Consider the following 26,198-nt stretch of genomic DNA (forward strand, 5'->3'; position numbering starts at 1 on the left):
AGAAGTGGCTGACTACGGAATTAGAATCTAGTTCTATCTAGGAGGTAAACAAATCTCTCCTACCTCCAGCATCCCAGTCCAGTCAAACACAGTGTCAAACATTGTTTCCAAACTTGATACAAGAGAGGCTGGAAGAATTAGAATGCAGATAGCTATGCAACTTGCTGACTAACTTTGCCCCTCTGTTTTGATCGAGCACACAAAGAAAAACGCTGTCCATTCAAAGCAGACAGCATAACTATTTTCAGAGAAGGGGGACCGTGAACAAACAAGGCCATGTCCTGAGCTGTGGCCAGCCATTAGCCACTCTCCCTCCCTTCAGCAGAGCATAGCCCAGTGAGGGCCACTGGGTCTGGGACCGGCTGACACCACACTCAACAGGCCAACAGTGCAACTTCTGTTGCAAAAAAACTTCCCTCCCTCCCAATTTGAACAGACAGTGAGCTTTTCAGTTTAGCAGCTGGCTTTAACACTTTACCTCTGCTCCTCATTCTTCTTTTTGGGGACACAGCCATGTTTGTCCTGTAGTCTCTCTATGAGTTATGGTGGTCACTTGGAAAATAGCTGTAACAAATAAAGAAACGGGATGGATAAATTGTATCAACAGTTTGATTTCAGTAGCTACCTCTGGTGGTGTTCAGAAGTAGTATAGTTAGCTTTGTGAAGTTGTAGCTCATGTCACAAAAAAAACATTGAAGACTACAAATTAACAAGTTATATTTTCACTTCTTCACAAATTGTGGACTTCAACCACACACGTTTGTCATTTTTAACGTATTTCCTTAACGTTATATAGCTATTAACTCGCTTGCAAACTGGTGTGAAGTGCCCTTTTCATAGCATATTTTCTAAGCTAGCACACCAACCAACATGCTTATTGTAAGTTGTTCATGAAATCTTTAACTTCTGATCAATACATTACCTTTGATGTCACTCCCCTATGTGTTGCATAGGTATGCTGTGTCAAAGATGGTGGATCTCTAATTCAGTGGTTACCAACCTGTGGTCCTTGTGGGTACTGCAGCAGGTCCGCAAAAAAGTGTTGATAAAACATTATTATAATTTTTTTAATAATGACAGCTGCGACTATTAATCGTAGTATAAGCTATTTTAAAATAGTTTTCACAATGCAAATTGTTTAGAATAATAACAATAATAATAGGTCTTTAATAAGATACGTTCACTGCTGAAATTGACGTCCACAATATTTTATGTAAAAAAATATATATCCAGGACTCCGCAAATAGTGGTTCTTTTGGTAGAGATTTGGTGGTCCCTGGAACGGTTGGGAAAGGTTGTAAACCAGTTAAACTTTGGGACGGCAGGTAGCTTAGTGGTTAGAGCGTTGGGCCAGCAGGTTGCCAGATCGAATCCCCGAGCTGACAAGATAGAAAAAAAAATGTTTTAACTGTCATTCTGTCCCGGCTCCTGTACAAGGCACGTAACCCACTGTTCCCCGGTAGGACATCATTGTAAATAAGAATTTGTTCTTAGTTCTTAACTGACTTGCCTAGTTACATTTTTTCTTTACAAATCCCTAGTTGATTTCTGATGGTCTACGCCTACTGTGACTGTTTGGAGGGAACTTCCTCTGACCTGTGCCACCTCCTAAAACACCCCACAATGCTTATAGCTCATACTGTTAAAGTATGAAGTTAAGGAATTTAAGAGGCATAACTGTATGTGGATGTAGAGGTCTTCAGCCACTGGAAAGACACGTGTTACTTGATAGTCAGTGTTAAAACTGAACTAAAAAGCCTAGAACTTCTGTTGACATCATTTTTAGAGTCTACAATACATCTTCTATTGACATCATATTTAGTCTACAATACATATTTTATTGACATCATATTTAGTCTACAATACATATTTTATTGACATCATATTTAGTCTACAATACATATTTTATTGACATCATATTTAGAGTCTACAATACATCTTCTGTAGACATATTTAGAGTCTACAATACATCTTCTGTAGACATATTTAGAGTCTACAATACATCTTCTATTGACATCATATTTAGAGTCTACAATACATCTTCTGTAGACATATTTAGATTCTACAATACATCTTCTGTAGACATATTTAGATTCTACAATACATCTTCTGTAGACATCTCACAGTGGACGACTGGTGGGCTACATCTTGATTCTGAACCCTAGAAAAACCTGGAACTGAATCACATCCCTCTGTATCAACTTGTGAGATGGCAGTGGCTGTTGTGACGTGAGTGTGGTGTGAGGCACATATGCATTATAGAAGGAAATGGTGAAGTGACAGCTAGATTCTGGGTGTGATACAGTACATGTTGGAATGACTAACTAATAAGGGATGCATCAGGCTGTTAGCCTTTAAAAAAAAACATCTATGTGTTATACTTTATCTTGTCAATCAGATGCCTGGAGGGAGAGGTGACTGATAACTTGAATTAATCATTAAACATTATTGCACATGTTAATTAATTAATGGTAATTAATGCCTCTTAATAACATATCATGACGAGGGCAATATTCAAATGATCAAACTGATGTTTTGTCTGTCTGGCTTGCTTGCTACATGTCTGATTAATTACCCTCATAATGAGCTATAATGGGTAATGTGTTTTATGGGCATGGGAAAGCTAATCACTAATGTCATTGTGGGAATCAATGGGATACTTCTATAGCTGTAGATGTGACGTGACATAGTGCCCTTGATTAACCTACTTACTTAATCTAGAACGTAGAGTGCATATCTTCCATCATTTCATACAAAAGCATTCTAAACCGTTTGACAAATCCCAAATCTCCCCCTAGATGAAAACGCAAATGAGGAGAGAGGAGGGAAAGAAACATCTCTCCATCTCTCTGACGACGAGAACAGAAACAGCAAGAAGTTCTAACAAGGAAAAGCCTGCCAGGTGGCGAACTGGCTGCACCAACAGAACGCACAATCTGTCTGGCTTCTCCTTCCAAACCATTGACAGCTGCCATCACCAGCCTCACACACTCGCACTCAGTGGCTCCTCAGCCTCTCTGCCCATCCCTCTTTAGTGGTAATCCTGCTAACCCCAGAGACAGGGTCACCTGGGCCCCATAGATGGCCGTCTGGGGCCCTGCTGGCCCCCTGGATACCTGCCTGTGGATGGGTGTGGGGCCCAATGCTGGGGCCATGGCTCAAGGAGGACCACGTTATTATATATACAAAGCAAAAAGATGCCTCTGACCTGCAAACATAGCTTCTTCTCTAAAATGAAACATCTACAGACCCAATGAGATGCATGATTTAGAAATTATTTTCGGTTGAATCCTTGATTTAATTTAATTTCACCTCGAAAACTGAATCCACAAGTAACATAAATGTAAATGTTGTTATTTCATTGTCCATTTTGCACAAATTATATAACCCCCCCCCCCCCCCAAACCTAGCCTTACAGAGCACACAGGCAGTTTTCTTTTTTTACAGTTTTCCAGAACGCTAGCATTGCAACTGGGGCTAAAAATAAAACCTTGGCAAAGTTATTATGATTCCTTATTGGTCCCATAGTTTGATTTCACATTTAGCATTTAGCATTCCCCTCCGCGTAAACAGTTCATTCTTCTCCTCCTGCGGTACAATGAAACTTGAGTGACTTTGGCAGCCGATTTTGGATCGGTGCTCCTGAATCCACCAGTGTATGTTATCAGCAGGTAAACAAGCTTTCGAACAATGCCATGATGGGACTGCAAGCAACATGAAGAGACTCATCTCAAAAGCTATACAACCCATCAAAGCTGGTGTCATTTCCTCAACACTGCCACTGCAGCTGGAAAATGCATGGCTGTTAGTTACAGTTTAAATCACTGTCTATTTTCAGACACTCCAAAACTATTTGTATTGATTTAATTTACTTGTCAGTTACTAAGCAGCCAGATTACCCCAATAACACAACAGATTTGTAATGTTTACTGGCTTCTTTGCAGTTTTGTTTCGGAGGAGGAAATGGAAAAAAAAGTGTCATGCACACTAATCAATAGGATTTACAGTGTTGTGGTATTCAAATAATTATTCTCATTTGCAAATGGAATAGTTCACTCTATATTTGAGAGGATTACATACAATTCTGAACTGAATGTGAAAATTACTTCAAATGCATTTAGTTATAATTTTGTATACTTTCTGTTGCACTTAAGATAAGAAAAAAATCTTGTTAACCACACGTTAGAATGTTACTTACCAAACTTTGCCTCATATGTGCCTTTAGGGCACAGCATAGCTACTCAACTACAAACCTACGCACTCTCTCTTGCTAGTGAGTGCAGGAGCCCCAAAGCCTCAGGCTTTCTATGGTGAATTATCTCTACGGTAGTAATTACCTACAAAGCTATGTCATCAGATGTAGATTTACACTAACAACACAGAAGATGTTTGAATAAAAAAATATCCATATTTATGTGAATGTGTTACTAATAGTGACATTGTGTGTGTGTGTGTGTGTGTGTGTGTGTATGGGTGGGGGGGGGGGGGGGGTTCATGTGGTGGGTAGAACATTTCAGATCCAGATATTGCTGCTTACTCCCTCATATTTCTCACTCGTTTCATCAGGAATTAAATCTGGGTTTGTGCCTGTAGTCGAATGAAAGAAGGGAAGGGACAATAAAGGAGAAGATAGGAGGCATGTCTGTTTGATCATCATTCTGTTTTGGTGAAGTTCTCTGCTTGGTCTCTACAGTCTCTGACAGCAGATGTATAACCTAATCTCTTTCCCTAACCCCATTCTTATGGCATGAATAGGGGGAAATTTGATGGCATTAAGTCAATTTACTCCTTGGTTTGATATTTCAGCATTCTTGATGCCACTGGGTGTTCTTCAACAGACTCTTTTCATTTTGATTTCCCAAAAATAAGATTGTTATAATGCATTCCCATTCATTTATCCACCATTTTAAGTGCATATTTACTCCGTGAACAATACTTGTTTATTTGCTGCCCCGCTATCTAATGTATAGTGTCAAAGATGCGGAAAAATCGAATGCAACGTATGTATGATCTTGAATGAGATGAGTAACAAAGGGTAGAATCTAACACTAAATATGACATTCTTTGTGTGTCCTGTCTTCACTTAATATTTTTGATATGTCACTAGAACTCTCTACAACATTAAGTGTTTCTATAGTATGATGACAGGTGAATAAATGCCTGGAGGAAAGAATCCTTTGACTATGCCATTTCAAGGCAGGGGTGGTTGGTTATCCCTTGCCTCTTACAGTTTGGAGTATCTTTGATGATTATTGTTGTTTCATACATGAGCTGAGAGTCAAGATCGTTCTTGTTGCACTGATGGTATTCATGAGATTCAATATGACAAGCTACTACTATTTTTTGCATAGCTAACATTCTGGTTATTATGCATGTAGCTTTCCAATCTCTAATATCACGTTTTAAAATGTTTTCTTGGATGTTTCTGGAAAAACAGGTTGCACATTACTGCAGATGTATGGTTTTACAAATAACACAACACTTCTTGTATAGTTCCTTGTATGGTTCTATAAATAACTTAGCATTGCAGTCATTTTCTTTTCCTTTCCTTTCCATTCCTACTCCTGCGGCCGACAAATACTGAATTGGACAGCCACTGTCTTCAGATGCTCCTCCACATACAGAGAACAACCTGTCTATTTAGACAGACAACACTTTCTTCCCCGCTAGCCATTTTTAGCTCCTTATTCACCTTGCACAACTACTTGAGATGTTCAATATTTTGTATGGTATAGCTCTAATCTGATGCATTTGGAGCAGCACAAGGCCTATATGGTTTTCCAGGAATAAAAAAAAAACGCCTCTTCATGAGTTTGATGATATAATCAAGCCCATTCAAAGGGTTAGGGGACAGGACCCATAAGCATGACATCGTCACTTGCCCATCGAATTGACTTGAATAATAGACAGGTCTATGTGGTGTGATAGTAAATTTAGCTAGTGTTGAGAGATGCTTGAGGGAGCTAGCAGTCTTAAACTAATACTGGTGGAATCAATGGAACTAGTTTGAGTACAATCCTAAGCCATTGACTGTTAACATGGCAATGCTAAAATCCCATTTAGCCTGATAAGTGACTCCAAGCAGCTCCAAGCTCAGAGGGGGGTCGTAAACATTTACACTAAGAGCCTGTCCAGTGCACATGGTTGGTGAGTGCCAGGCCACCTCGGTATCATCGAATACTGTGTTGTGTCGCATATTTTCTCATTCAGGCCCGTCCCGAAAAAAATTGTAGGAATCACACCATTCATTTATGAAGAAGCTGTCCAAATGTGACAACAGGCTTATGCTAAATGGAGAAAATAGAGCTAAACATTGTTAAAACACCCCTAGACCCACACGGTTATTGAGCGCTTGCTCTGCAGAGAGCTGCGATGCTCCCTGCTGTGATCTGGGAAAGTGATGTTGGTGCGCTTCCTCCTCCATGAGGGCCGCACCGTTCTTGGGTCCTGATTTGAAGCCTTTTTGAAGTCTGTTTCCTGCCATAGCATGCCAACACTACTGCCACGTTAGCTAATGCCTTCCACAAAAGCAGAAATTCTAAATCAAATAAGAATGTATTTTCTTTATAGCTTGTGGGAACTTACACGGATTTCCAAACCAATGATTTCTGAAACAACTGCTATTATCAAAACGTTACACATTTTCTTTGTCTATTTGTCATTTTTCAATTGGTCATACTGGTGGGGAAAACACCATGCCATTCAAATAAATCCATAGCAATAAAGAGCTTTTTTCTTTGGTCTCTTATCAATGATTTTGTTGTTGTACAATGAAAATATCCTAATTAAATGTCCTTAGATAGTGAGCATTAATATTGGCCTACTATATTTCCTGAAGAGCCAACAAACCAGGTTTTAAAACAGGCAGGTTGTCACTGAGTGTAATGAATGCGTTGCTCATCCTTTCACTAAAGAAGTTGCATTTTCCTTCCTATGTCCTATGCATTCCAAAGGCAGGATCAGCTCAGTGACATGATTTCTATAAATGAGCTTCCACTGCAATCCTCATGTGCAGGTCATTAGACGTATATTCAATATATGATATTCTCTCTAATGTTGCACTTTGAGATGTTGCTCATCATGGAAATGTTATGTATTGCATCTTTTTAAAACATTGTCTATCTGTCATGTCTTTATGTCTATATTTTGTGTGTAAATATTTTGTAAACCACCAATGCTCTTACGGGTGAGTATTTCAGTTATGTATAGAAAAAAACAGTGAAGTAAAGCTTTTAGGGGTCAATCTTTTATTGTTTCAAAACTCAAAACTCTTTTACAATACAGTCATTTATTGTTACTTGTGTCATTTGAATGATGGGTAATGTACAATGTCATCCAGTAATGAAACACGGTCACAAGCAAAGTATTCCATTCTACATATCAATATTCTATGATAGCGGGAAGTTGAGCTGTTGTACTTCATTTTTTATGTATTTATTTTATTTGACAGCACAATTCCTTCCCTTTTGAATCAACAAAAAGCGTTGTTTTTTTGAAAGTGCGTTTTCAAGGATTGTAATGACGACAGCTTTCACCAGTCGGCTAAAATGTACATGTCAGTATTAACACAGGGCCATACTGCGCTGTGAGTAACAAACAGCATTGACTACACTTCCAACTACCACATTTAACTGGATAAGTGAAATCAAAGAAAATATATCAATATGCATGCCATGAACATTCATCCATAAACATTTATAATAAATGTATTATTTTCATTTGTTGTTGGTAATGATACAGTATTTTCCACAAAGAGGACAAATGCTGATAATGAATGATAACTAAATATATAAACATCCGAATACTTTTTGTTCAATTTACACACAGGTATTAAAGGCTTTCTGCCAGTGTTTAGGGCCATGCCCTAATAAAGAAATAGTGTTTGGTCCACAATTACAAATCTTCTGGATTAAAAAGAGAGAGGGTTGATGGGATGTTGAACTAAAAGCCCAAATAATAGCATGATTATCTTTTTTTCCATGTTCAAGTTGATAAGAGATGTATTTATGAATTATGTATGATGTGAGAGTCTATTTAAAACGTTATTCAATATAAACATACATTTTAGCTCATAACTTGGCTATATTATACTTTCTTGTTCCATGAAACAGCTTTCACCCTGTAGAACTTGGTGCCCAAAGGAACTTTGAACCGGTTTTGAGCCTAAAGGAAACAGTCACCACATAGATGTTCTTAAAACGGCACCATTTGATTGTTGATTATTTTAGTCGGTTATTAATTTACTATTATAATTATCATTTGACCTTCTTTAATGACAATGTATAGTAAGAAAAGCTACTGTGCTATACTACTGGACTATTAAATGACTATTACAATTCATTACCTATATACTAATTACCTTTTTGGCCTGGCAATATTCCTTCTCCATCACTTTTCCAAGAACCCACGGCCGTCTTGAGGCTCCTGATGCTGAAGTAAACATAGGATCTGTCAGTGATTGACAGAATAAAACCAATACAATCAATACACAAACATTTTGACATAGGTTACTCCAATTCAGTTGTCCAAGTTAATCAATTCACCAATAGTTAGAGTTTGTAAAGAGGAGATAAATGCTTGTTTTTGCACAACTTGTTCTACAAAACATATCTTCTTTTATACAATAACTTTGTATAATTGTATACAACTTTGTCTCTATGCAACAAAAGTTACAATTTTATATAACTTTGTATATTATAACTTAGTAAGTAAATATTCTATAATAACTTAGCTACATATTGTTTTTTAAGTATAGGCTATGATGATTGTCTGACCTGGTTTGAGGTCCAGGGCCGTGAGGGACTCGGAGTGGAGGAAGTACAGGGTGGGACCCACGGTGAACAGTACATAGTTGTCATGCCTTTCATCTAGAATGATCAGAACCAAGTCACCAACCTGGAAACTGAAAAGGACAGAGGTCAACCTTGACACAAAATGGTGCTAGATACTAGATACAACAAAAGGATGAACCAGATATTAAGAGACAAAAATGAAATAAAAAACACAAATAAAAAAGCTTTGACTGCTGAAAAACAGAGATTTGCTGGATACATTTTTTACAAAGGAGAAAATGTACAAGCACTGTATCTACACACTCTACACATCAGCACTTATGTGGCAATCTTATAAGCTTACTCTCTGATGGCGATTTTCTCTGAATGCCGTGACGACACCGAGGACATGCTTTGAGACATCTACAAAGAGAGAAAGGTAATGGTTGTTATGAGTGAGTATGATCTTCTTGACACTGCTGGTCATGGATGTTTTCCTAGTCTGACTGATCTTTGCATGGCAGCTGTCAATACCACCAACGTATGGTGTGAAATGTATTTGCTGGAACATATACGTTTTGGCACTTATTTTTATGCTATTTTTTTTTAGGTATGTGTGCAATAGAGGTGCGATATGTTTAACTGCCTGAAGGACTGTATTGATTTTCCTTTTGATGAAGGAAGTTACTGTTCGGGCTCAGAAATCCACTAGGTCTGCTGGACAGGGACATAAGCTTTGATGCTACTGCCATCTAGTGGTGATGGGGTAAAATAGACTGGGGTACACTGACAATACCTGCGTCTAAGCTAAATTAATTAAAATGGGATATACACTAATACAGTTTATTAGGTACTCCACCCCATTCATAAAAATGGTTAGCTCCAACAGACAGTGAGTCACCTGGCCGTGGCTTGCTATATAACACAGGCAGACAGGCGGAGAGGCATTCAGTTACTGCTCGAGTGAACGTGAGAATGGGCAAAACGAGTGACCTTAGCGACTTTTGAGCATGGTATGATTGCCAGTGGCAGGTGCTCTGGTTCCAGTATCTCAGAAATTGCCGGCCTACTGGGTGTTTCACGCACAACAGTGTCTAGGGTTTACAGAGAATGGTGCGACTACCAAAAAACATCCACTCAGCAGCAGTCCTGTGGGAGAAAACAGTTCGTTGACGAGAGGTCGAAGGAGATTGGCAAAAATCGTGTAAGCTAATAGGCGGGTCACAAATGGGCAAATAACGGCACAGTACAACAGTGGTGTGCAGAACAGCATCTTGGAACGCACAACTCCTCCGTCCTTTTTAAGGACGGGCAATTCCAGCAGACGACCATACCGGGTTCCACTCCTATCAGCTAAAAACAAAAAGAAGCAGCTCCAGTGGCACACTAACACCAACACTGGACAATTGAAGAAAAGAAAAACTGAAGTTCCTGTTGCGTGATGCTGATGGCAGAGTCAGGATTTGGCCTAAGCAGCATGAGTCCATGCCCCCATCCATCCTGGTGTCAATGATACCGGCTGGTGGCAGTAGTGTAATGATGTGGGGAATGCTTTCCTGGCACACGTTAGGTCCCTTGATATCAATTGAGCAATGTTTCCATGCCCTGAAGAATTCAGGCTGTTCTGGAGGCAAAGGGGGGTCCGACCCAGTACAATATGGGTGTACCCAACAAACTGGTCAATGAGTGTATATCCATAAGTAACAAGGCGATAGTAAACATGCTATCCCCCACAAATGATGCAGTGCCAATTAGTGACAATTCAAGCTCAAACGGTACAGGAGATACGGATGCTGAATGTTTAGAATTTCAGTTGATTCCTATAGGACCCCCATTGGGTCTATCAGTGTAACTTTGTAAATTCCGTACGTCTACGGCAAACCGCATCATTCACCCAAGTTTAATCAAAATCGGGCCGGTGTTGTCTGACATATCGCGTGTGACTAACGTACAGAGACAGATGCACAGTCCCCTCCCCGATTTCATCGTGGGGGACAACTACACATGGAAACCATGTGAAAAATATATGTATCAAGAAATGGCAATATCTGGTTGTTTTTTTGCCCTAGAACAGTTAAACAATCACATTATATTAAAAGCAACATTTCCACATTTTCTAATCGGTCATCAAATTGAATCAAACCTACCAGTCTTTGACTGAGGCGCTTGTTTTCTTCTTCCTTCATATGTAAAGTCTGAAATATGACAGCACACATTAGGACAAACTCCAGACAAATTCTAGAACAACCCATATAAACTCAGCAAAAAAGGAAACGCCCCTTTTTCAGGACCCTGTCTTTCAAAGATAATTTGTAAAAATCCGAATAACTTCACAGATCGTCATTGTAAAGGGTTTAAACACTGTTTCCCATGCTTGTTCAATGAACTATAAACAATTAATGAACATGCACCTGTGGAACGTTCGTTAAGACACTAACAGCTTACAGACGGTAGGCAATTAAGGTCACAGTTATGAAAACTTCGGACACTAAAAAGGCCTTTCTACTGACTCTGAAAAACACCAAAAGAAAGATACCCAGGATCCCTGTTCATCTGCGTGAACGTGCCCGAGGAATACAGCAAGGAGGCATGCAGATGTGGCCAGGCCAATAAATTGCAATGTCTGTGCTGTGAGACGCCAAAGACAGTGCTACAGGGAGACAGGACGGACAGCTGATCGTCCTCGCAGTGGCAGAGCACGTGTAAAAACACCTGCACAGGATCGGTACATCCGAACATCACACCTGCGGGACAGGTACAGGATGGCAACAACAACTTCCCGAGTTACACCAGGAACACACAATCCCTCCATCAGTGCTCAGACTGTCCACAATAGGCTGAGAGAGGCTGGACTGAACGCTTGTAGGCCTGTTGTAAGGCAGGTCCTCACCAGACATCACCGGCAACAACGTCACCTATGGGCACAAACACACCATCGCTGGACAAGACAGGACTGGCAAAAAGTGTTCTTCACTGACGAGTCGCGGTTTAGTCTCACCAGGGGTGATGATCGGATTTGCGTTTATCGTCACAGGAATGAGAGGTACACCAAGGCCTGTACTCTGGAGTGGGATCGATTTGGAGGTGGAGGGTCCGTCATGGTCTGGAGCGGTGTGTCACAGCATCATTGGACTGAGCTTGTTGTCATTGCAGGCAATCTCAATGCTGTGTGTTACAGGGAAGACATCCTCCTCCCTCATGTGGTACCCTTCCTGCAGGCTCATCCTGACATGACCCTCCAGCATGACAATGCCACCAGCCATACTGCTCGTTCTGTGCGTGATTTCCTGCAAGACAGGAATGTCAGTGATCTGCCATGGCCAGCGAAGATCCCAGATATCAAACCCATTAAGCATGTCTGGGAACTGTTGGATCGGAGGATGAGGGCTGGGGCCTTTCGCCCCAGAAATGTCCGGGAACTTGCAGGTGCCTTGGTGGAAGAGTGGGGTAACATCTCACAGCAAGAACTGGCAAATCTGGTGCAGTCCATGAGGAGGAGATGCACTGCAGTACTTAATGCATCTGGTGGCCAAACTAGATACAGATTGTTACTTTTGATTTTGACCCCCCCCCCCCTGTTCAGGGATACATTATTCAATTTCTGTTAGTCACATGTCTGTGGAACTTGTTCAGTTTATGTCTCACTTGTTGAATCTTATGTTCATACAAATATTTACACACGTTAAGTTTGCTGAAAATAAACGCAGTTGACAGTGAGATAACATTTATTTTTGTTGCGGAGTTTAGATCCTGTTAGTATTGTAATTCCTCATTCAATGAGCCCAACTTCCTCCGGTTCCATTTAGAAGATTTATGTCATAGAGGTATCTACTCACCCTCTCAAGTAACAGTATCCGCTGTTTCTCCTCGGACATCATCAGGATGTTATCGCTGATAAGGAAACAACGGACGAATAATCAGATCACTGTGGTGACAGCTTTTAACACATTTGAGAATCATTCAAACAAATTCTTACTCTGAAATATGAAGATTCAACAAGCATAAATATGAATTTAGAGGGACCTTCTCTGGGGTAATAATGATTACTAGCCTGCTTGATTGTAGTTAAAAATTTAAAATTAAAATAAATAACTTACATTTTCCAATCCTAGCCTCCCTTGTTCTGTCTTATTTGTCCTCACATTGTCCATCCTTGGCTGGCCATCTCAAACAAGTACTTTCAACATCCTTCTTAATCTTTTACACATTAAAACTGACATGCTACTACTATCTTCAACATTATTATTTGACAGCCTACAACTTCTATTCATAAATGGGTCTAATGCCTTTCAAAGGCCGCCACTGTCCTCAGTTCAACCAAATACCTACCATTAGACAAATATTTTGACAAGTAGATCTGTCAAAGCTTAACTTATTTCTATAAAATGACAGATTCATTGCGATGTTAGGGGGTTATTATGAGTCACTGTTTATTGGACTATTTATGTTTGGGAGATGCTTACTGTACGGTCACCATACTGGCCTCCACAGCTGAGTCCACCTTGTCGTCCTCTCTGATGGCGGCCACAGAGGCTGGTCTGTCTGTGTCAAGGAAGGGCTCCGAGTAGCAGGCTCCAGCCCCAAACTCAACTTCAGTCCCAGGACCAGGACAATGCCCAGGTCCAGGCCCGGCTCCAGTGGGCTCCAGAGCTAAGAGGTTAGGGCTGTAGTAGGCCGAGGACACCAGGGCGGTGCTGCGCAGCCGGTTCAGGTCCTCCTCCAACTGCTTCTTCTCCTGCATGACGATGGCCCGGTCTTCAGACAGTGTCTCTATTAAACCTGGATACACACAGTGAACATATCAGGATGAATGGACTGCAGCCAGACTGACTTTCAATACAATCAACCAACATATTCAAGGATTGAACGAACCACAAACCAATAACAGCATAGAAAATGCAATCTAGTTTCAGTATAGCCAGCACATTAAGTTTTCAGAAGGCAGAAATCATTCTGTTCTCTCATAGTGTCATAGCTGTGCGTGTCTGTGCTGTACCTTTGTCCTTCTCCTGTTGCTGGGTAACCTTCCGCAGCTTCTCTGTCAGATCATTGATGATCTGTTCCTTTTTCAGCTTCTCTCTCGTCAGCACAGTGTTGAAGTTAGTCTGGGGAGGGAGGAGGGGGAAATTAAGGCTTTCAGATACTGCTACTGCATTGTCTGGGAGGTAAGTTAACACACAGTGAGGCAGTCACAGAGGACAAAGAACTACCAGACAGGTGACAGGCTCAGTGAGTCAACTGAGGGTTGAGTCATGGCTCAGAACAATAGAGCACAATCAAGCCTGCTCACTTTAGCATAGGACCTTAGGCTAGCTAGGAGGACCTTAGGCTAGCTAGGAGGACCTTAGGCTAGCTAGGAGGACCTTAGGCTAGCTAGGAGGACCTTAGGCTAGCTAGGAGGAACTTAGGCTAGCTAGGGGGAACTTAGGCTAGCTAGGGGGAACTTAGGCTAGCTAGGGGGAACTTAGGCTAGCTAGGGGGAACTTAGGCTAGCTAGGGGGAACTTAGGCTAGCTAGGGGGAACTTAGGCTAGCTAGGGGGAACTTAGGCTAGCTAGGGGGAACTTAGGCTAGCTAGGGGGAACTTAGGCTAGCTAGGGGGAACTTAGGCTAGCTAGGGGGAACTTAGGCTAGCTAGGGGGAACTTAGGCTAGCTAGGGGGAACTTAGGCTAGCTAGGGGGAACTTAGGCTAGCTAGGGGGAACTTAGGCTAGCTAGGGGGAACTTAGGCTAGCTAGGGGGAACTTAGGCTAGCTAGGGGGAACTTAGGCTAGCTAGGGGGACCTTAAATATAATTATAATAATAATTTATAGAAATAATACAAAAATATATATTTGTGGGGCAGAATGTGTTCTCACTAATGTTTCTAACGGCTTTTTACTCCCAACAATATGGTTAAGGCCTAACCACGTTACACCAAGAGGGTCACACACAGTGGCCAGTATCATATTCCCATTTGGACTGCTCCCCATCCAGCAAGCAAGAAGACATGAGAACACTGTGCTCTAATTATAATACACACATACTGCCCCACAGACCTGCTTCATTAAGCGGTGACTAAGACTTAGTAGTAGTGATGTAATGGAGTATTTGAAGAATTTTAGATATTGGTCACTAGTGGTCAGTTTGTTTGCAGTTGCCAGTGGATCACAATTAGAACTACTTAGAGGAAAGCTAATTGGAGACCAACGCTAAAAAACGGAAACATTTGGCTAACAATTAGATAAAAGCTAAACATTTTAGGCAGACAAACGACAGAGTATATGATTTAAATTGTAGTGTATCTAGATAGGTGCTGCTCCTAGATTTGGTGCTGGTCAATATTGACAGAGGAAGCTTCTGAAGATCTGGGGAGGACTAGCCTAACACTGACCTGTTGTTCTGCAATGAGGGAGGTCTTGAGGTTCTGCATCTCCTCGTTCTTCCTCCTCTCCAGGAGCTCCAGCTGGGTGTGCAGCGAGGCTGTCTCCTGCTGCAGATGCTCCTGCAATGCAGAGTCCAGGGAGAGAGGAGCCCCTGCATCAGACCCCCGACCCTCTGTCTGTACCTCCGACAACCCTGCCTCTCTGAGGGACACACACAGACAGACACAGACACAAGTAGCAGGCAGACAGACAAGTAGCAGGCAGACAGACAGACACAAGTAGCAGTCGGATAGACACAAGAAGCAGGCAGACAGACAAGAAGCAGGCGGGCAGACAGAGACACGGGCAGGCGGGCAGACAGAGAGACACGGGCAGACAGAGAGACACGGGCAGACAAAGACGGGCAGGCAGACAAAGACGGGCAGACAGAGACACAGGCAGGCAGGCAGACAGAGACACAAGCAGGCAGGCAGACAGAGACACAAGCAGGCAGGCAGACAGAGACACAAGCAGGCAGGCAGACAGAGACACAAGCAGGCAGGCAGGCAGAGACACAGGCAGGCAGAGACACACACACACACCAGGTCAAAATAAATACTAACTCCTCACAACTTAAACTCACGTTAATCCCTTTGGCAACAGGTATGTCAAAAACATCCAACCACATGCACGCTTGACACAGTATACTGTACAAGCACTGGTTTCCCCTAGCATTTAACACAGGCCCTTTTTTCATGATGAAAACATTGCACTTAGCAGTACCCCAACCCAAAATGCAGCTATGCCACATTACAAAAGTGCTATTTTCAGCGTATACTACAGCTCACTGAAGTCAACACAGACTGAAGTCTGGGTGGGATTTACTCAAATGTTTGCTATATTAGATACAGTGTATCACATGGAGAAGCTAATGTCACAGCTAATAATGATCTGTATAAATAGTTACCTTGTTCATTACAAGGCGAATGACATGTTTATAGCAAATCACTGTTTAATGCAAGTAGAGAGCAGTGGGGCATTCATCAGTTCTTACCTTTCAGAGGATTGTCTTTCCTGAAGGTCACATTCAAGTTGTCTAATTTTGTCTGACAGTCTTTTCTCCATCTCCTCCTTCTGTTGCTTTAAGTCTTTAAAGTCATCTGGTACAGCAGCCTTCAAGGCCTTCTCTTTCTCCAAACGTTCCTGGGCTGTTTGTGTGTCCTGCTCTATTCTTTTGGCGAGCAGGTCGTTCTCCACCTGCAAATCGCAGATAACAGTCCTTAAGTGTTGTTCCTGCTCCTCAGAACTCCCCCGCTGCTTCTCCTTATCTTCGCACAGTGCCACTGTCTGCAAGTCGAGGTCTCGCTGGAGGTTCTGCAGCTGCTCAACACGGCTCCTCTCTGTGTCCAGGGTATGCTGCTGCAGGGCGGTCAGCTCTCTGTGGAGTTGGTTCCTCTCCTCTTCGTGCCTGTCCACCAACTCAGATATACACTGGTCCTTCTCCATCAGCCTCCTCAGCTCAGCCAGGTCAGTCTCGTACTCCTCGTTCCTGGCCTGCAGCTGCCTGTTAACCTGGGCTAGCTGTTCACTGAGGGACTGGGTCTCAGCCTCCACGGTGGCCTTCCCCACATTGGCCTCCTGCTGCCCCTGCTTGGCCTCCTTGTACAGCAGCCTCACCTCCTCTGTCTCAGACTCCTTCAGGGCCAGCTCCACCTCCAGCTTGCAGCGCAGGTCAGCCAGCTCGATGACCCGGGCCTCCAGGTCCCTCAGCTGGCAGTCCCTCTCTGTCAGGGTGGCGGTGTGCATGTCAGTGACCTCGCTCAGCTTGGCCCTGTTCTCTGTGGCCAGATGCTCCAGGGCCTCCTGGTTCTCCCGGGCCAGGGTATCTAGCTGGGCCTGGTGCTGATGCCTCATCCTCTCCTCCAGCTCCTGCAGGTGGGACTGCTGGGCCCCCTCCAGCTCCTGGCGGATCTTCTGCTGGCCGCGCTCGATCTCAATGTGCAGCGTCTCCAGCTGGCTGGCCAGGGAGTCTTTGGAGGCAGCCAGGGTCTGCACCTCTTGGGCCTGATCGCTGATCTTCTGCTCCAGGACCCTGGCCGTTTGAGTGTGTCCGTTCTCTGCTTCGGCCCAGTCCTCTCTCTCGACCTCCAGCTGGGTGAGCTCCTTCTTCTTGTGCTCCAGCAGCCCCTCCAGTTCCAGCATGGCCCGCTGCACGTCTTTCACAATGTTCTTGTTGACCTGGTTCTCTTCCATCAGGGCCTGAAGCTGATTCTCGTGGTCCTGCTGCAGGGAGAGGAGCTCGGCCTGGTGCTCCTCCTCCTCTCTCTTACGGATGGTATCCACCATGTTGCGCACCTCAATGGTCATGGTCTTCAGGGCGAAGCCAAAGTCTCGCTGCTCCTTCAGCAGCAGGTCTCTGTGGCAGTACAGGTCATCCTTGACGCTCCGCAGGTTGGTCTGGGACTCCTCGGCAGCAGTGCGGTATTTCTCCATGCTCAGCTTTAGAGCGGCCATCTTGGAGTTCTCCCTCTCTAAAGTGGTGGTGTCATGCATGCGCTTGCTGTCGATGGCGTTGATGACCGAAGAGTACAGCGACTCCACCATCATCCCTGGGCTGGTGGGGTCGCTGATGGGGGTGGGCGAGTTTTCAATCACAAACTCGTTGACCGCCGACATGAAGTCTGACTCGGGGCTCTCAGCCAGGGAGTCCAGGTCCAGGGAACCGTCCTGCTGCAGGACAGGGTCCATGTTGGGGTGGCCAATGGTCTCAAAGTCGAAGGTTTGGGCGTCGATGCTATCTGGGGACAGGTCCTCCAGCGTGGTGGGGCCGTGGCCAGGGAGGGGCTGGCAGAGTGGGCCCGGGAGACTGAGAGAGGATGGGGTCATGGAGGAGGTAAAGGTGGTCCCCGGGGTGCTGTTGCACCGCGTGGTTAACGGGGTCACCGTTGCCGTGGATCTCTGAGCACTCTGGCTGCACGACACCTGGAGGAACAGAAATGAGAAGGGGAGTGAGTGAAGAATATGCAATTAAGGGACAGTGATCTCTGTGCTTTGGGATTATTTCCAGTGCATATTCCATTGTAGATTGTGATTACCCTTTGTTCGCTCAGTAAGTCAGTGATAGTTCGAGACATCTCGTCCACACTGGCAGCTTGAGTAGCTAGCACCAACTGTTGAAGCATCTCCACGTGCTGTTGCAAAGGCTCAAAGTCACACAGTGTTGGAAGCCTGGGGAAAAGTACCAGGCTTATTGCACTGCATATTGGGTTATTGCACTGCATATTTTGGGTTATTGCACTGCATATTTTGGGTTATTGCACTGCATATTTTGGGTTATTGCACTGCATATTTTGGGTTATTGCACTGCATATTTTGGGTTATTGCCCTGCATATTTTGGGTTATTGCCCTGCATATTTTGGGTTATTGCCCTGCATATTTTGGGTTATTGCCCTGCATATTTTGGGTTATTGCACTGCATATTAGGTTATTGCACTGCATATTGCAACAGATAATACAGCCAAGTGTTCACAAGTTAACTAAAACGTAAGGCAGGCATGCCTGGTTATTGCTTCACGATGCACGAGAGAAACCACGGCCTACCTGAGGAAAGGCTGCACCTCTGTAGGACAACAGGTCTTTAAGTACTGCAGGTCACCAAGGGAAATATCTGGAAGCTCAAAGTCAAACTTTCTGGGCTTTCGCGTCTACACGATAAAAGAGGGATAAACAACAAAAACAAGAGAAATGTATTAGATTACAATATTTGGGGAATTAAATAGATGTTTTTAAAAAACGCAATTGACTGACTACTTACGCAAAATGAAGTGGGGGGCCATGAGTCAAGTCCTCTAAACAAGCGATTTCTGAGAAAAGATTTCCCTGCAAAGAGGATCACAGAGATGTCAGCTCAGCTGTTGGTAGGGTGGAACGTATGTTCATTTCAGAGGGACACTCGTTAAATATCAAATGGGATTTTTAATTTTTATAAAGGAACTTACTGAACAACTTGCCAAACGTTTCCCTTTTATACTTCTCAGTCTCATAGAGACGTTTTCCATCCTTCACGAGAGCACAGGCCCACTGAGGAGAGAGAGAAGAACAGAAGAGCACAATTTACAACATTTTCCCTCCAATTTGAGTTTCACCGCATATCTGTAGGCCCAGCTGGAGGTTGAGGGTTGTTTCAGGTCTGCAAGTTGGAACTGAGGGGAGATGTGGGTTGGGATTGGGTTTTGAGAAGTGGTCACATGATGGTCCTGTGCTCTGACCTCTCTGTAGTGGCCTATGAAGATCTTCCTGCGGACCACCTCCACCACGGCCAGGCAGTACATCTGAGGCACGGTGCTGAGGGCGTCCACCACCCGGACCCTCTCCATCAGCTCTGTCAGCAGCCTCAGCAAGGCCTGCAGCTTCTCTCCGTCCTGATCCGCGTGCAGCATCACATAGCAGCACCATCTACATTCACAGTGGTCAGGATGCTTTAGCTTGGCTGAGTTAGCATTATTTCTACAGTGTTAGCTTAGTTCGTTTCGTGCTTTAAGTGACTGTATTTGACCAGTTACACCTCTGGATTCAGTAGAGCAATTTGGTTCATTTCAAGAAGATGCACGGAGAACATCCAAATAAAACATGACACAGATGAACAGATGTCTTACTTGAGTCGAACTTGTAGGTTGTTCGCCAGTTCCTGTTTGGCAGTGGTGCACTTCTGTTTGATATCCAGCAGCTTCCGGTGGTTGGTCAGCATGATCATCAGCTGGTTGGCGTGACTAAGACACAGGTCAGGCAGCACGGACGTATCCTTCAGGTTCTCGGCACGCTTCTGATTCGCCAGAAATCCCTAACAGCCAATAGATTGATTAATAGGGGAGTTGAGTTAGTTTAGTTAGATTTCATGTACACAGTTTCAACTAAAAGCTTGATTGCAATAAATCATTTTATCAAATGGTCATTTGAATGATTAGGCACATTTCTATACAGTGTTTTATTCACTATTGGCATTTGGTGCAATAACATAATTTAGATAAGATTTATTTTGCTTACCTGAGCAAGTTCCTTTTGTTCATTGACCAACTTGTTACAGCTTGCTATCATTTGGTCTAGAGCGTATAACCTGTCTTCAAGCCCTTTGATGGCTTTCATGTTCTGATTATCCAGTTTGGCTATCGTGTCTCGACATTCCGACAAGAATGGTTGAATGATCCGTGGGTCGAGCTGAAATAGAAAGGATGATGTGGCTCTGTTTCTGAATAAACTGAACTGTTTCTGAATAAACTCTCATAACAGACTGTGGACTCATGTTGATACAGAATTACACTGTGGAGTCATGGCAAGGCCACCAAGAGGCCTATTCAGTCACACATACACAAATACAGACAGGCAAAGTAAAGACAACATACAGACACAAACAACAACAGTGACTCACCCTATTGATGGAGTCAAAGCATTTCCTCACAACTGATTCCACGTCATTGGGCCGGTCTTGAACGTTGATCCAGTCCAGCAGTGTGACGTTGAAGGACGGGGGGTTGGCCCTCTCTGGAGAGTCTGCCTCCTGAAGAGCTGCCCTCAGCCCACTACTGTCAGTCATCTCACTGCCTTCCTGGGCTTGGGCGGTGTCGGGTGAGCCCCCCGCCCCCGGAGCACAGACTGACGTAGGTAACTTGGTGGAGCTCCTTTGTGTTTCGGTGGGGGTGGGGCAGAGCACAGAGTCAGTAGACTTCTCCTCCTCGGTCTCATCGGAGTCCTTGGCAGGAGTGGAGCAGGACTTCTCTAGACATTCTCTGTAGCTGTGGCGGGTCAGACACTCCAGTAGGGGGATCTTGGCCATGACTGAGACTGCTGTCCCCAGTCTAGAAAAGGACATGCCAAATCTCAGTTCACAACCATAGAATTTAGATTTACATCTTTGGATACAGATTAATTAATGCAAGTGTGGCAGGGGGAGGACACACACACACACACCGAGAGAGAGAGACATACAGACAGACCGAGAGAGAGACAGACAGACCAAGAGAGAGACAGACCGAGAGAGAGACCGAGAGACAGGCCGAGAGAGAGACCGAGAGAGAGACAGACAGGCCGAGAGAGAGAGACAGACAGGCCGAGAGAGAGAGAGACCGGGAGAGAGACAGACAGACAGACGCGATGAGAGAGGACAGACAGAACAGACAGACAAGACCGAGAGAAGAGACAGACAGACAAGACAGACCAGTACCTGATGAGAGAAGAGAGACAGACGACAGACAGACCTGAGAGAGAAGAGAGACAGACACAGAACAGACAGACAGACCGAGACGAGAGAGAGACAGACAGACAGACAGACAGACAGACAAGACGCCGAGAGAGAGACAAGACAGACAGACCTGAGAGAGAGACATGACAGACAGACCGAGAGCGAGACAGACAGACAGACAGAGCGGAGAGAGAGCAGACAGACAGACAGAACCGAGAGAGAGACCAGACAGACGACAGACCGAGAGAGAAAGACAGATCAGACAGACCGAGAGAGAGAGACAGACAGACAGACCGAGAGAGAGAGAGACAGACAGACAGACCGAGAGAGAGAGAGACAGACAGACCGAGAGAGAGAGAGACAGACAGACAGACAGACCGAGAGAGAGAGAGACAGACAGACAGACAGACCGAGAGAGAGAGAGACAGACAGACAGACCGAGAGAGAGACAGACAGACAGACCGAGAGAGAGAGAGACAGACAGACAGACCGAGAGAGAGACAGACAGACAGACAGACCGAGAGAGAGACAGACAGACAGACCGAGAGAGAGACAGACAGACAGACAGACCGAGAGAGAGACAGACAGACAGACCGAGAGAGAGAGACAGACAGACAGACCGAGAGAGAGAGAGACAGACAGACAGACCGAGAGAGAGAGAGACAGACAGACCGAGAGAGAGAGAGACAGACAGACAGACAGACCGAGAGAGAGAGACAGACAGACAGACCGAGAGAGAGACAGACAGACAGACCGAGAGAGAGACAGACAGACAGACCGAGAGAGAGACAGACAGACAGACCGAGAGAGAGACAGACAGACAGACCGAGAGAGAGACAGACAGACAGACCGAGAGAGAGACAGACAGACAGACCGAGAGAGAGACAGACAGACAGACCGAGAGAGAGACAGACAGACAGACCGAGAGAGAGACAGACAGACAGACCGAGAGAGAGACAGACAGACAGACCGAGAGAGAGACAGACAGACCGAGACACCGAGAGAGAGACAGACAGACAGACCGAGAGAGGAGACAGACAGACAGACCGAGAGGAGAGACAGACAGACCAGACCGAGAGAGAGACAGACAGACCAGACCGAGAGAGAGACAGACAGACAGACCGAGAGGAGAGACAGACAGGGACAGAGCAGGCCGAGAGAGAGACAGACAGACAGACAGGCCGAGAGAGACCAGACAGACAGGCCGAGAGAGAGACAGACCAGGCCGAGAGAGAGACAGGCCGGATGAGAGAGACAGGCCGAGAGAGAGACAGGCCGAGAGAGAGATAGAGCCGAGAGAGAGACAGGACGAGAGAGAGAGAACAGGGCCGAGAGAGAGAGAGATGAGAGACGAGAGAGAGACGGCGAGAGATAGAGAGAGAGAGAGAGTAGAGAGAGAGACAGGCCGAGATCGAGAGAATAGAGAGCCGAGAGAGGACATGGCCGAGAGAGAGAGAGGAGCGAGAGAGAGACAAGACCGAGAGAGCGAGAGAGAGAGACAGACCGAGAGGAGAGATAGAGAGAGAGAGACAGGGGCCGAGAGAGAGATAGAGAGAGAGAGACAGGCCGAGAGAGAGATAGAGAGAGAGACAGGCCGAAGAGAGATAGAGAGAGAGAGACAGGCCGAGAGAGAGATAGAGAGAGAGACCAGAGAGAGGAGAGAGACCGAGAGCGAGAGAGAGAGGCAACCGAGAGAGCGAGACAGACCGAGAGAGCGATAGAGAGAGAGAGAGACAGACAGACCGAGAAGAGCGAGAGAGAGAGAGAGAGACCGAGAGAGAGAGAGAGAGAGAGAGAGACAGACCGAGAGAGCGAGAGAGAGACAGACGAGAGAGCGAGAGAGAGACAGAGCGAGAGAGAGACAGACCGAGAGAGCGAGAGAGAGACAGACCGAGAGAGCGAGAGAGAGACAGAGCGAGGAGAGCGAGAGAGAGACAGACCGAAAGAGAGAGAGAGAGACAGACCGAAAGAGAGAGAGAGACAGAGCGAGAGACCGAGAGAGCGAGAGAGAGACAGACCGAGGAGCACCGAAGAGCGAGAGAACCGAGAGAGAGACAGACCGAGAGACCGAGAGAGCGCGAGCGAGAGAGAGACAGACCGAGAGGAGCGAGCGAGAGACAGACAGACCGAGAGAGCGGCGAGAGACAGACAGACCGAGAGAGCGAGCGAGAGACAGACAGACCGAGAAGAGCGAGCGAGAGAGAGACCAGACCGAGAGAGCGAGCGAGAGAGAGACAGACCGAGAGAGCGAGCGAGAGAGAGACAGACCGAGAGAGCGAGCGAGAGAGAGACAGACCGAGAGAGAGAGCGAGCGAGACAGACCGAGAGAGAGAGCGAGCGAGACAGACCGAGAGAGAGAGCGAGCGAGACAGACCGAGAGGAGAGAGCGAGCGAGACAGACCGAGAGAGAGAGCGAGCGAGACAGACCGAGAGAGAGAGAGCGAGCGAGACAGACCGAGAGAGAAAGCGAGCGAGACAGACAGACCGAGAGAGAGAGCGAGCGAGACAGACAGACCGAGAGAGAGAGCGAGCGAGACAGACCGAGAGAGCAAGCGAGACAGACCAGAGAGCGAGCGAGAGAGAGAGAGACAGACCGAGAGAGCGAGCGAGAGAGAGAGACCGAAGAGAGAGGAGAGAGAGACAGACCGAGAGACCGAGAGAGCGAGAGAGAGACAGACCGAGAGACCGAGAGAGCGAGAGACCGAGGAGAGAGGACAGACCGAGAGACCGAGAGAGCGAGAGAGAGACGACCGAGAGAACCGAGAGAGCGAGCGGAGAAGAGAACAGGACCGAGAGAGCGAGCGAGAGAGAGACAGACCGAGAGAGCGAGCGAGAGAGAGACAAGACCGAGAGAGCGAGCGAGAGAGAGAGCAGACCGAGAGAGCGAGGAGCAGAGGACAGACACCGCGAGAGCGAGCGAGCGGAGAGAGAACAGAACAGAACCGAGAGAGCGAGCGAGGCGAGAGACAGACCGAGAGAGCGAGCGATGAAGAGAAGAACAGACCGAGAGAGCGAGCCGAGAGAGGAACAGACCGAGAGAGCGAGCGAGAGAGAGACAGACCGAGAGCGAGAGAGCGAGCGAGAGAGAGACAGACCGAGAGAGCGAGAGAGAGAGAAGAGAGACAGACCGAGAGAGCGAGCGAGCGAGAGACAGACCGAGAGAGCGAGAGAGAGAGTAGAGAGACAGACCCGAGAGAGCGAGCGAGAGAGAGAGAGACAGACCGAGCGAGAGAGAGACAGACCGAGAGAGCGAGAGAGAGAGAGAGAGACAGACCGAGAGAGCGAGCGAGAGAGACAGACCGAGAGAGCGAGCGAGAGAGAGAGAAGACAGACCGAGAGAGCGAGCGAGAGAGAGAGAGACAGACCGAGAGAGCGAGCGAGAGAGAGAGAGACAGACCGAGAGAGCGTAGCGAGAGAGAGAGAGACCAGACCGCGAGAGAGACAGACAGACAGACCGAGAGAGAGACAGACAGACAACCGAGAGAGAGACAGACAGACAGACCGAGAAGAGACAGACAGACAGACGAGAGAGAGACAGACAGACAGACAGGCCGAGAGAGACAGACAGACAGGCCGAGAGAGAGACAGACAGGCCGAGAGAGAGACAGGCCGAGAGAGAGACAGGCGAGAGAGAGACAGCCGAGAGAGAGATAGAGGCGAGAGAGAGAGACAGGCCGAGAGAGGAGACAGGCAGCGAGAGAGAGAGAGAGAGAGAGACAGGCCGAGAAGAAGAGAGAGAGAGAGAGAGAGGAGACAGTCCGAGAGAGAGAGAGAGAGAAGAGAGAGAGACAGGCCGAGAGAGAGATAGAGAGCGGAGAGACTATGCCCGAGAGAGAGAGAGAGCGAGAGAGAGACAGAACCGAGAGAGCGAGAGAGAGAGAGACAGACCGAGAGAGAGATAGGAGAGAGAGACAGCCGAGAGAGAGATAGAGAGAGAGAGACAGGCCGAGAGAGAGATATAGAGGAGAGACAGCCGAGAGAGATTGAGAGAGAGAGACGGCCGAGAGAGAGATAGAGAGAGAGACAGAGAGAGAGAGAGACCGAAGCGAAGAGAAGAGGCAGACCGAGAGAGCGAGACAGACCGAGAGAGCGATAGAGAGAGAGAGAGACAGACAGACCGAGAGAGCGAGAGAGAGAGAGAGAGACCGAGAGAGAGAGAGAGAGAGAGACAGACCGAGAGAGCGAGAGAGACAGACCGAGAGAGCGAGAGAGAGACAGAGCGAGAGAGAGACAGACCGAGAGAGCGAGAGAGAGACAGACCGAGAGAGCGAGAGAGAGACAGAGCGAGAGAGCGAGAGAGAGACAGACCGAAAGAGAGAGAGAGACAGACCGAAAGAGAGAGAGAGACAGAGCGAGAGACCGAGAGAGCGAGAGAGAGACAGACCGAGAGACCGAGAGAGCGAGAGACCGAGAGAGAGACAGACCGAGAGACCGAGAGAGCGAGCGAGAGAGACAGACCGAGAGAGCGAGCGAGAGACAGACAGACCGAGAGAGCGAGCGAGAGACAGACAGACCGAGAGAGCGAGCGAGAGACAGACAGACCGAGAGAGCGAGCGAGAGAGACAGACCGAGAGAGCGAGAGAGAGACAGACCGAGAGCGAGCGAGAGAGAGACAGACCGAAGAGCGAGCGAGAGAGAGACAGACCGAGAGAGAGAGCGAGCGAGACAGACCGAGAGAGAGAGCGAGCGAGACAGACCGAGAGAGAGAGCGAGCGAGACAGACCGGAGAGAGAGAGCGAGCGAGACAGACCGAGAGAGAGAGCGAGCGAGACAGACCGAGAGAGAGAGAGCGAGCGAGACAGACCGAGAGAGAAAGCGAGCGAGACAGACAGACCGAGAGAGAGAGC

General features: G+C 46.2%; 1 protein-coding gene across 2 annotated transcripts in view; it reads right to left on the bottom strand.

Moving 5' to 3' along the window:
• Positions 1-7,273: 7,273 nt before the first annotated feature.
• LOC109874527 (RB1-inducible coiled-coil protein 1) overlaps positions 7,274-26,198 on the bottom strand; it is a 31,148-nt gene continuing 12,223 nt past the window's right edge. The window contains exons 6-23 of one of the 2 annotated variants that reach the window (XM_031809988.1): positions 20,542-20,968; positions 20,160-20,330; positions 19,772-19,956; positions 19,385-19,571; positions 19,115-19,196; positions 18,931-18,995; positions 18,717-18,820; positions 18,211-18,343; positions 16,170-18,097; positions 15,145-15,337; positions 13,768-13,876; positions 13,235-13,550; positions 12,608-12,662; positions 10,919-10,966; positions 9,136-9,194; positions 8,775-8,902; positions 8,360-8,448; positions 7,274-8,163 (exon numbers count right to left, since the gene is read on the bottom strand). In XM_031809988.1, coding sequence (XP_031665848.1) covers positions 8,086-8,163; positions 8,360-8,448; positions 8,775-8,902; positions 9,136-9,194; positions 10,919-10,966; positions 12,608-12,662; positions 13,235-13,550; positions 13,768-13,876; positions 15,145-15,337; positions 16,170-18,097; positions 18,211-18,343; positions 18,717-18,820; positions 18,931-18,995; positions 19,115-19,196; positions 19,385-19,571; positions 19,772-19,956; positions 20,160-20,330; positions 20,542-20,968 — 4,357 coding nt within the window. In that variant the 3' untranslated portion in view covers positions 7,274-8,085. The remainder of the gene's footprint in view (positions 8,164-8,359; positions 8,449-8,774; positions 8,903-9,135; positions 9,195-10,918; positions 10,967-12,607; positions 12,663-13,234; positions 13,551-13,767; positions 13,877-15,144; positions 15,338-16,169; positions 18,098-18,210; positions 18,344-18,716; positions 18,821-18,930; positions 18,996-19,114; positions 19,197-19,384; positions 19,572-19,771; positions 19,957-20,159; positions 20,331-20,541; positions 20,969-26,198) is intronic. The other variant, XM_031809989.1, reaches the window with a different exon arrangement.

This window comes from Oncorhynchus kisutch, linkage group LG30 (genome assembly GCF_002021735.2).
Source record: "Oncorhynchus kisutch isolate 150728-3 linkage group LG30, Okis_V2, whole genome shotgun sequence".
Classification (NCBI taxonomy): domain Eukaryota; kingdom Metazoa; phylum Chordata; class Actinopteri; order Salmoniformes; family Salmonidae; genus Oncorhynchus; species Oncorhynchus kisutch.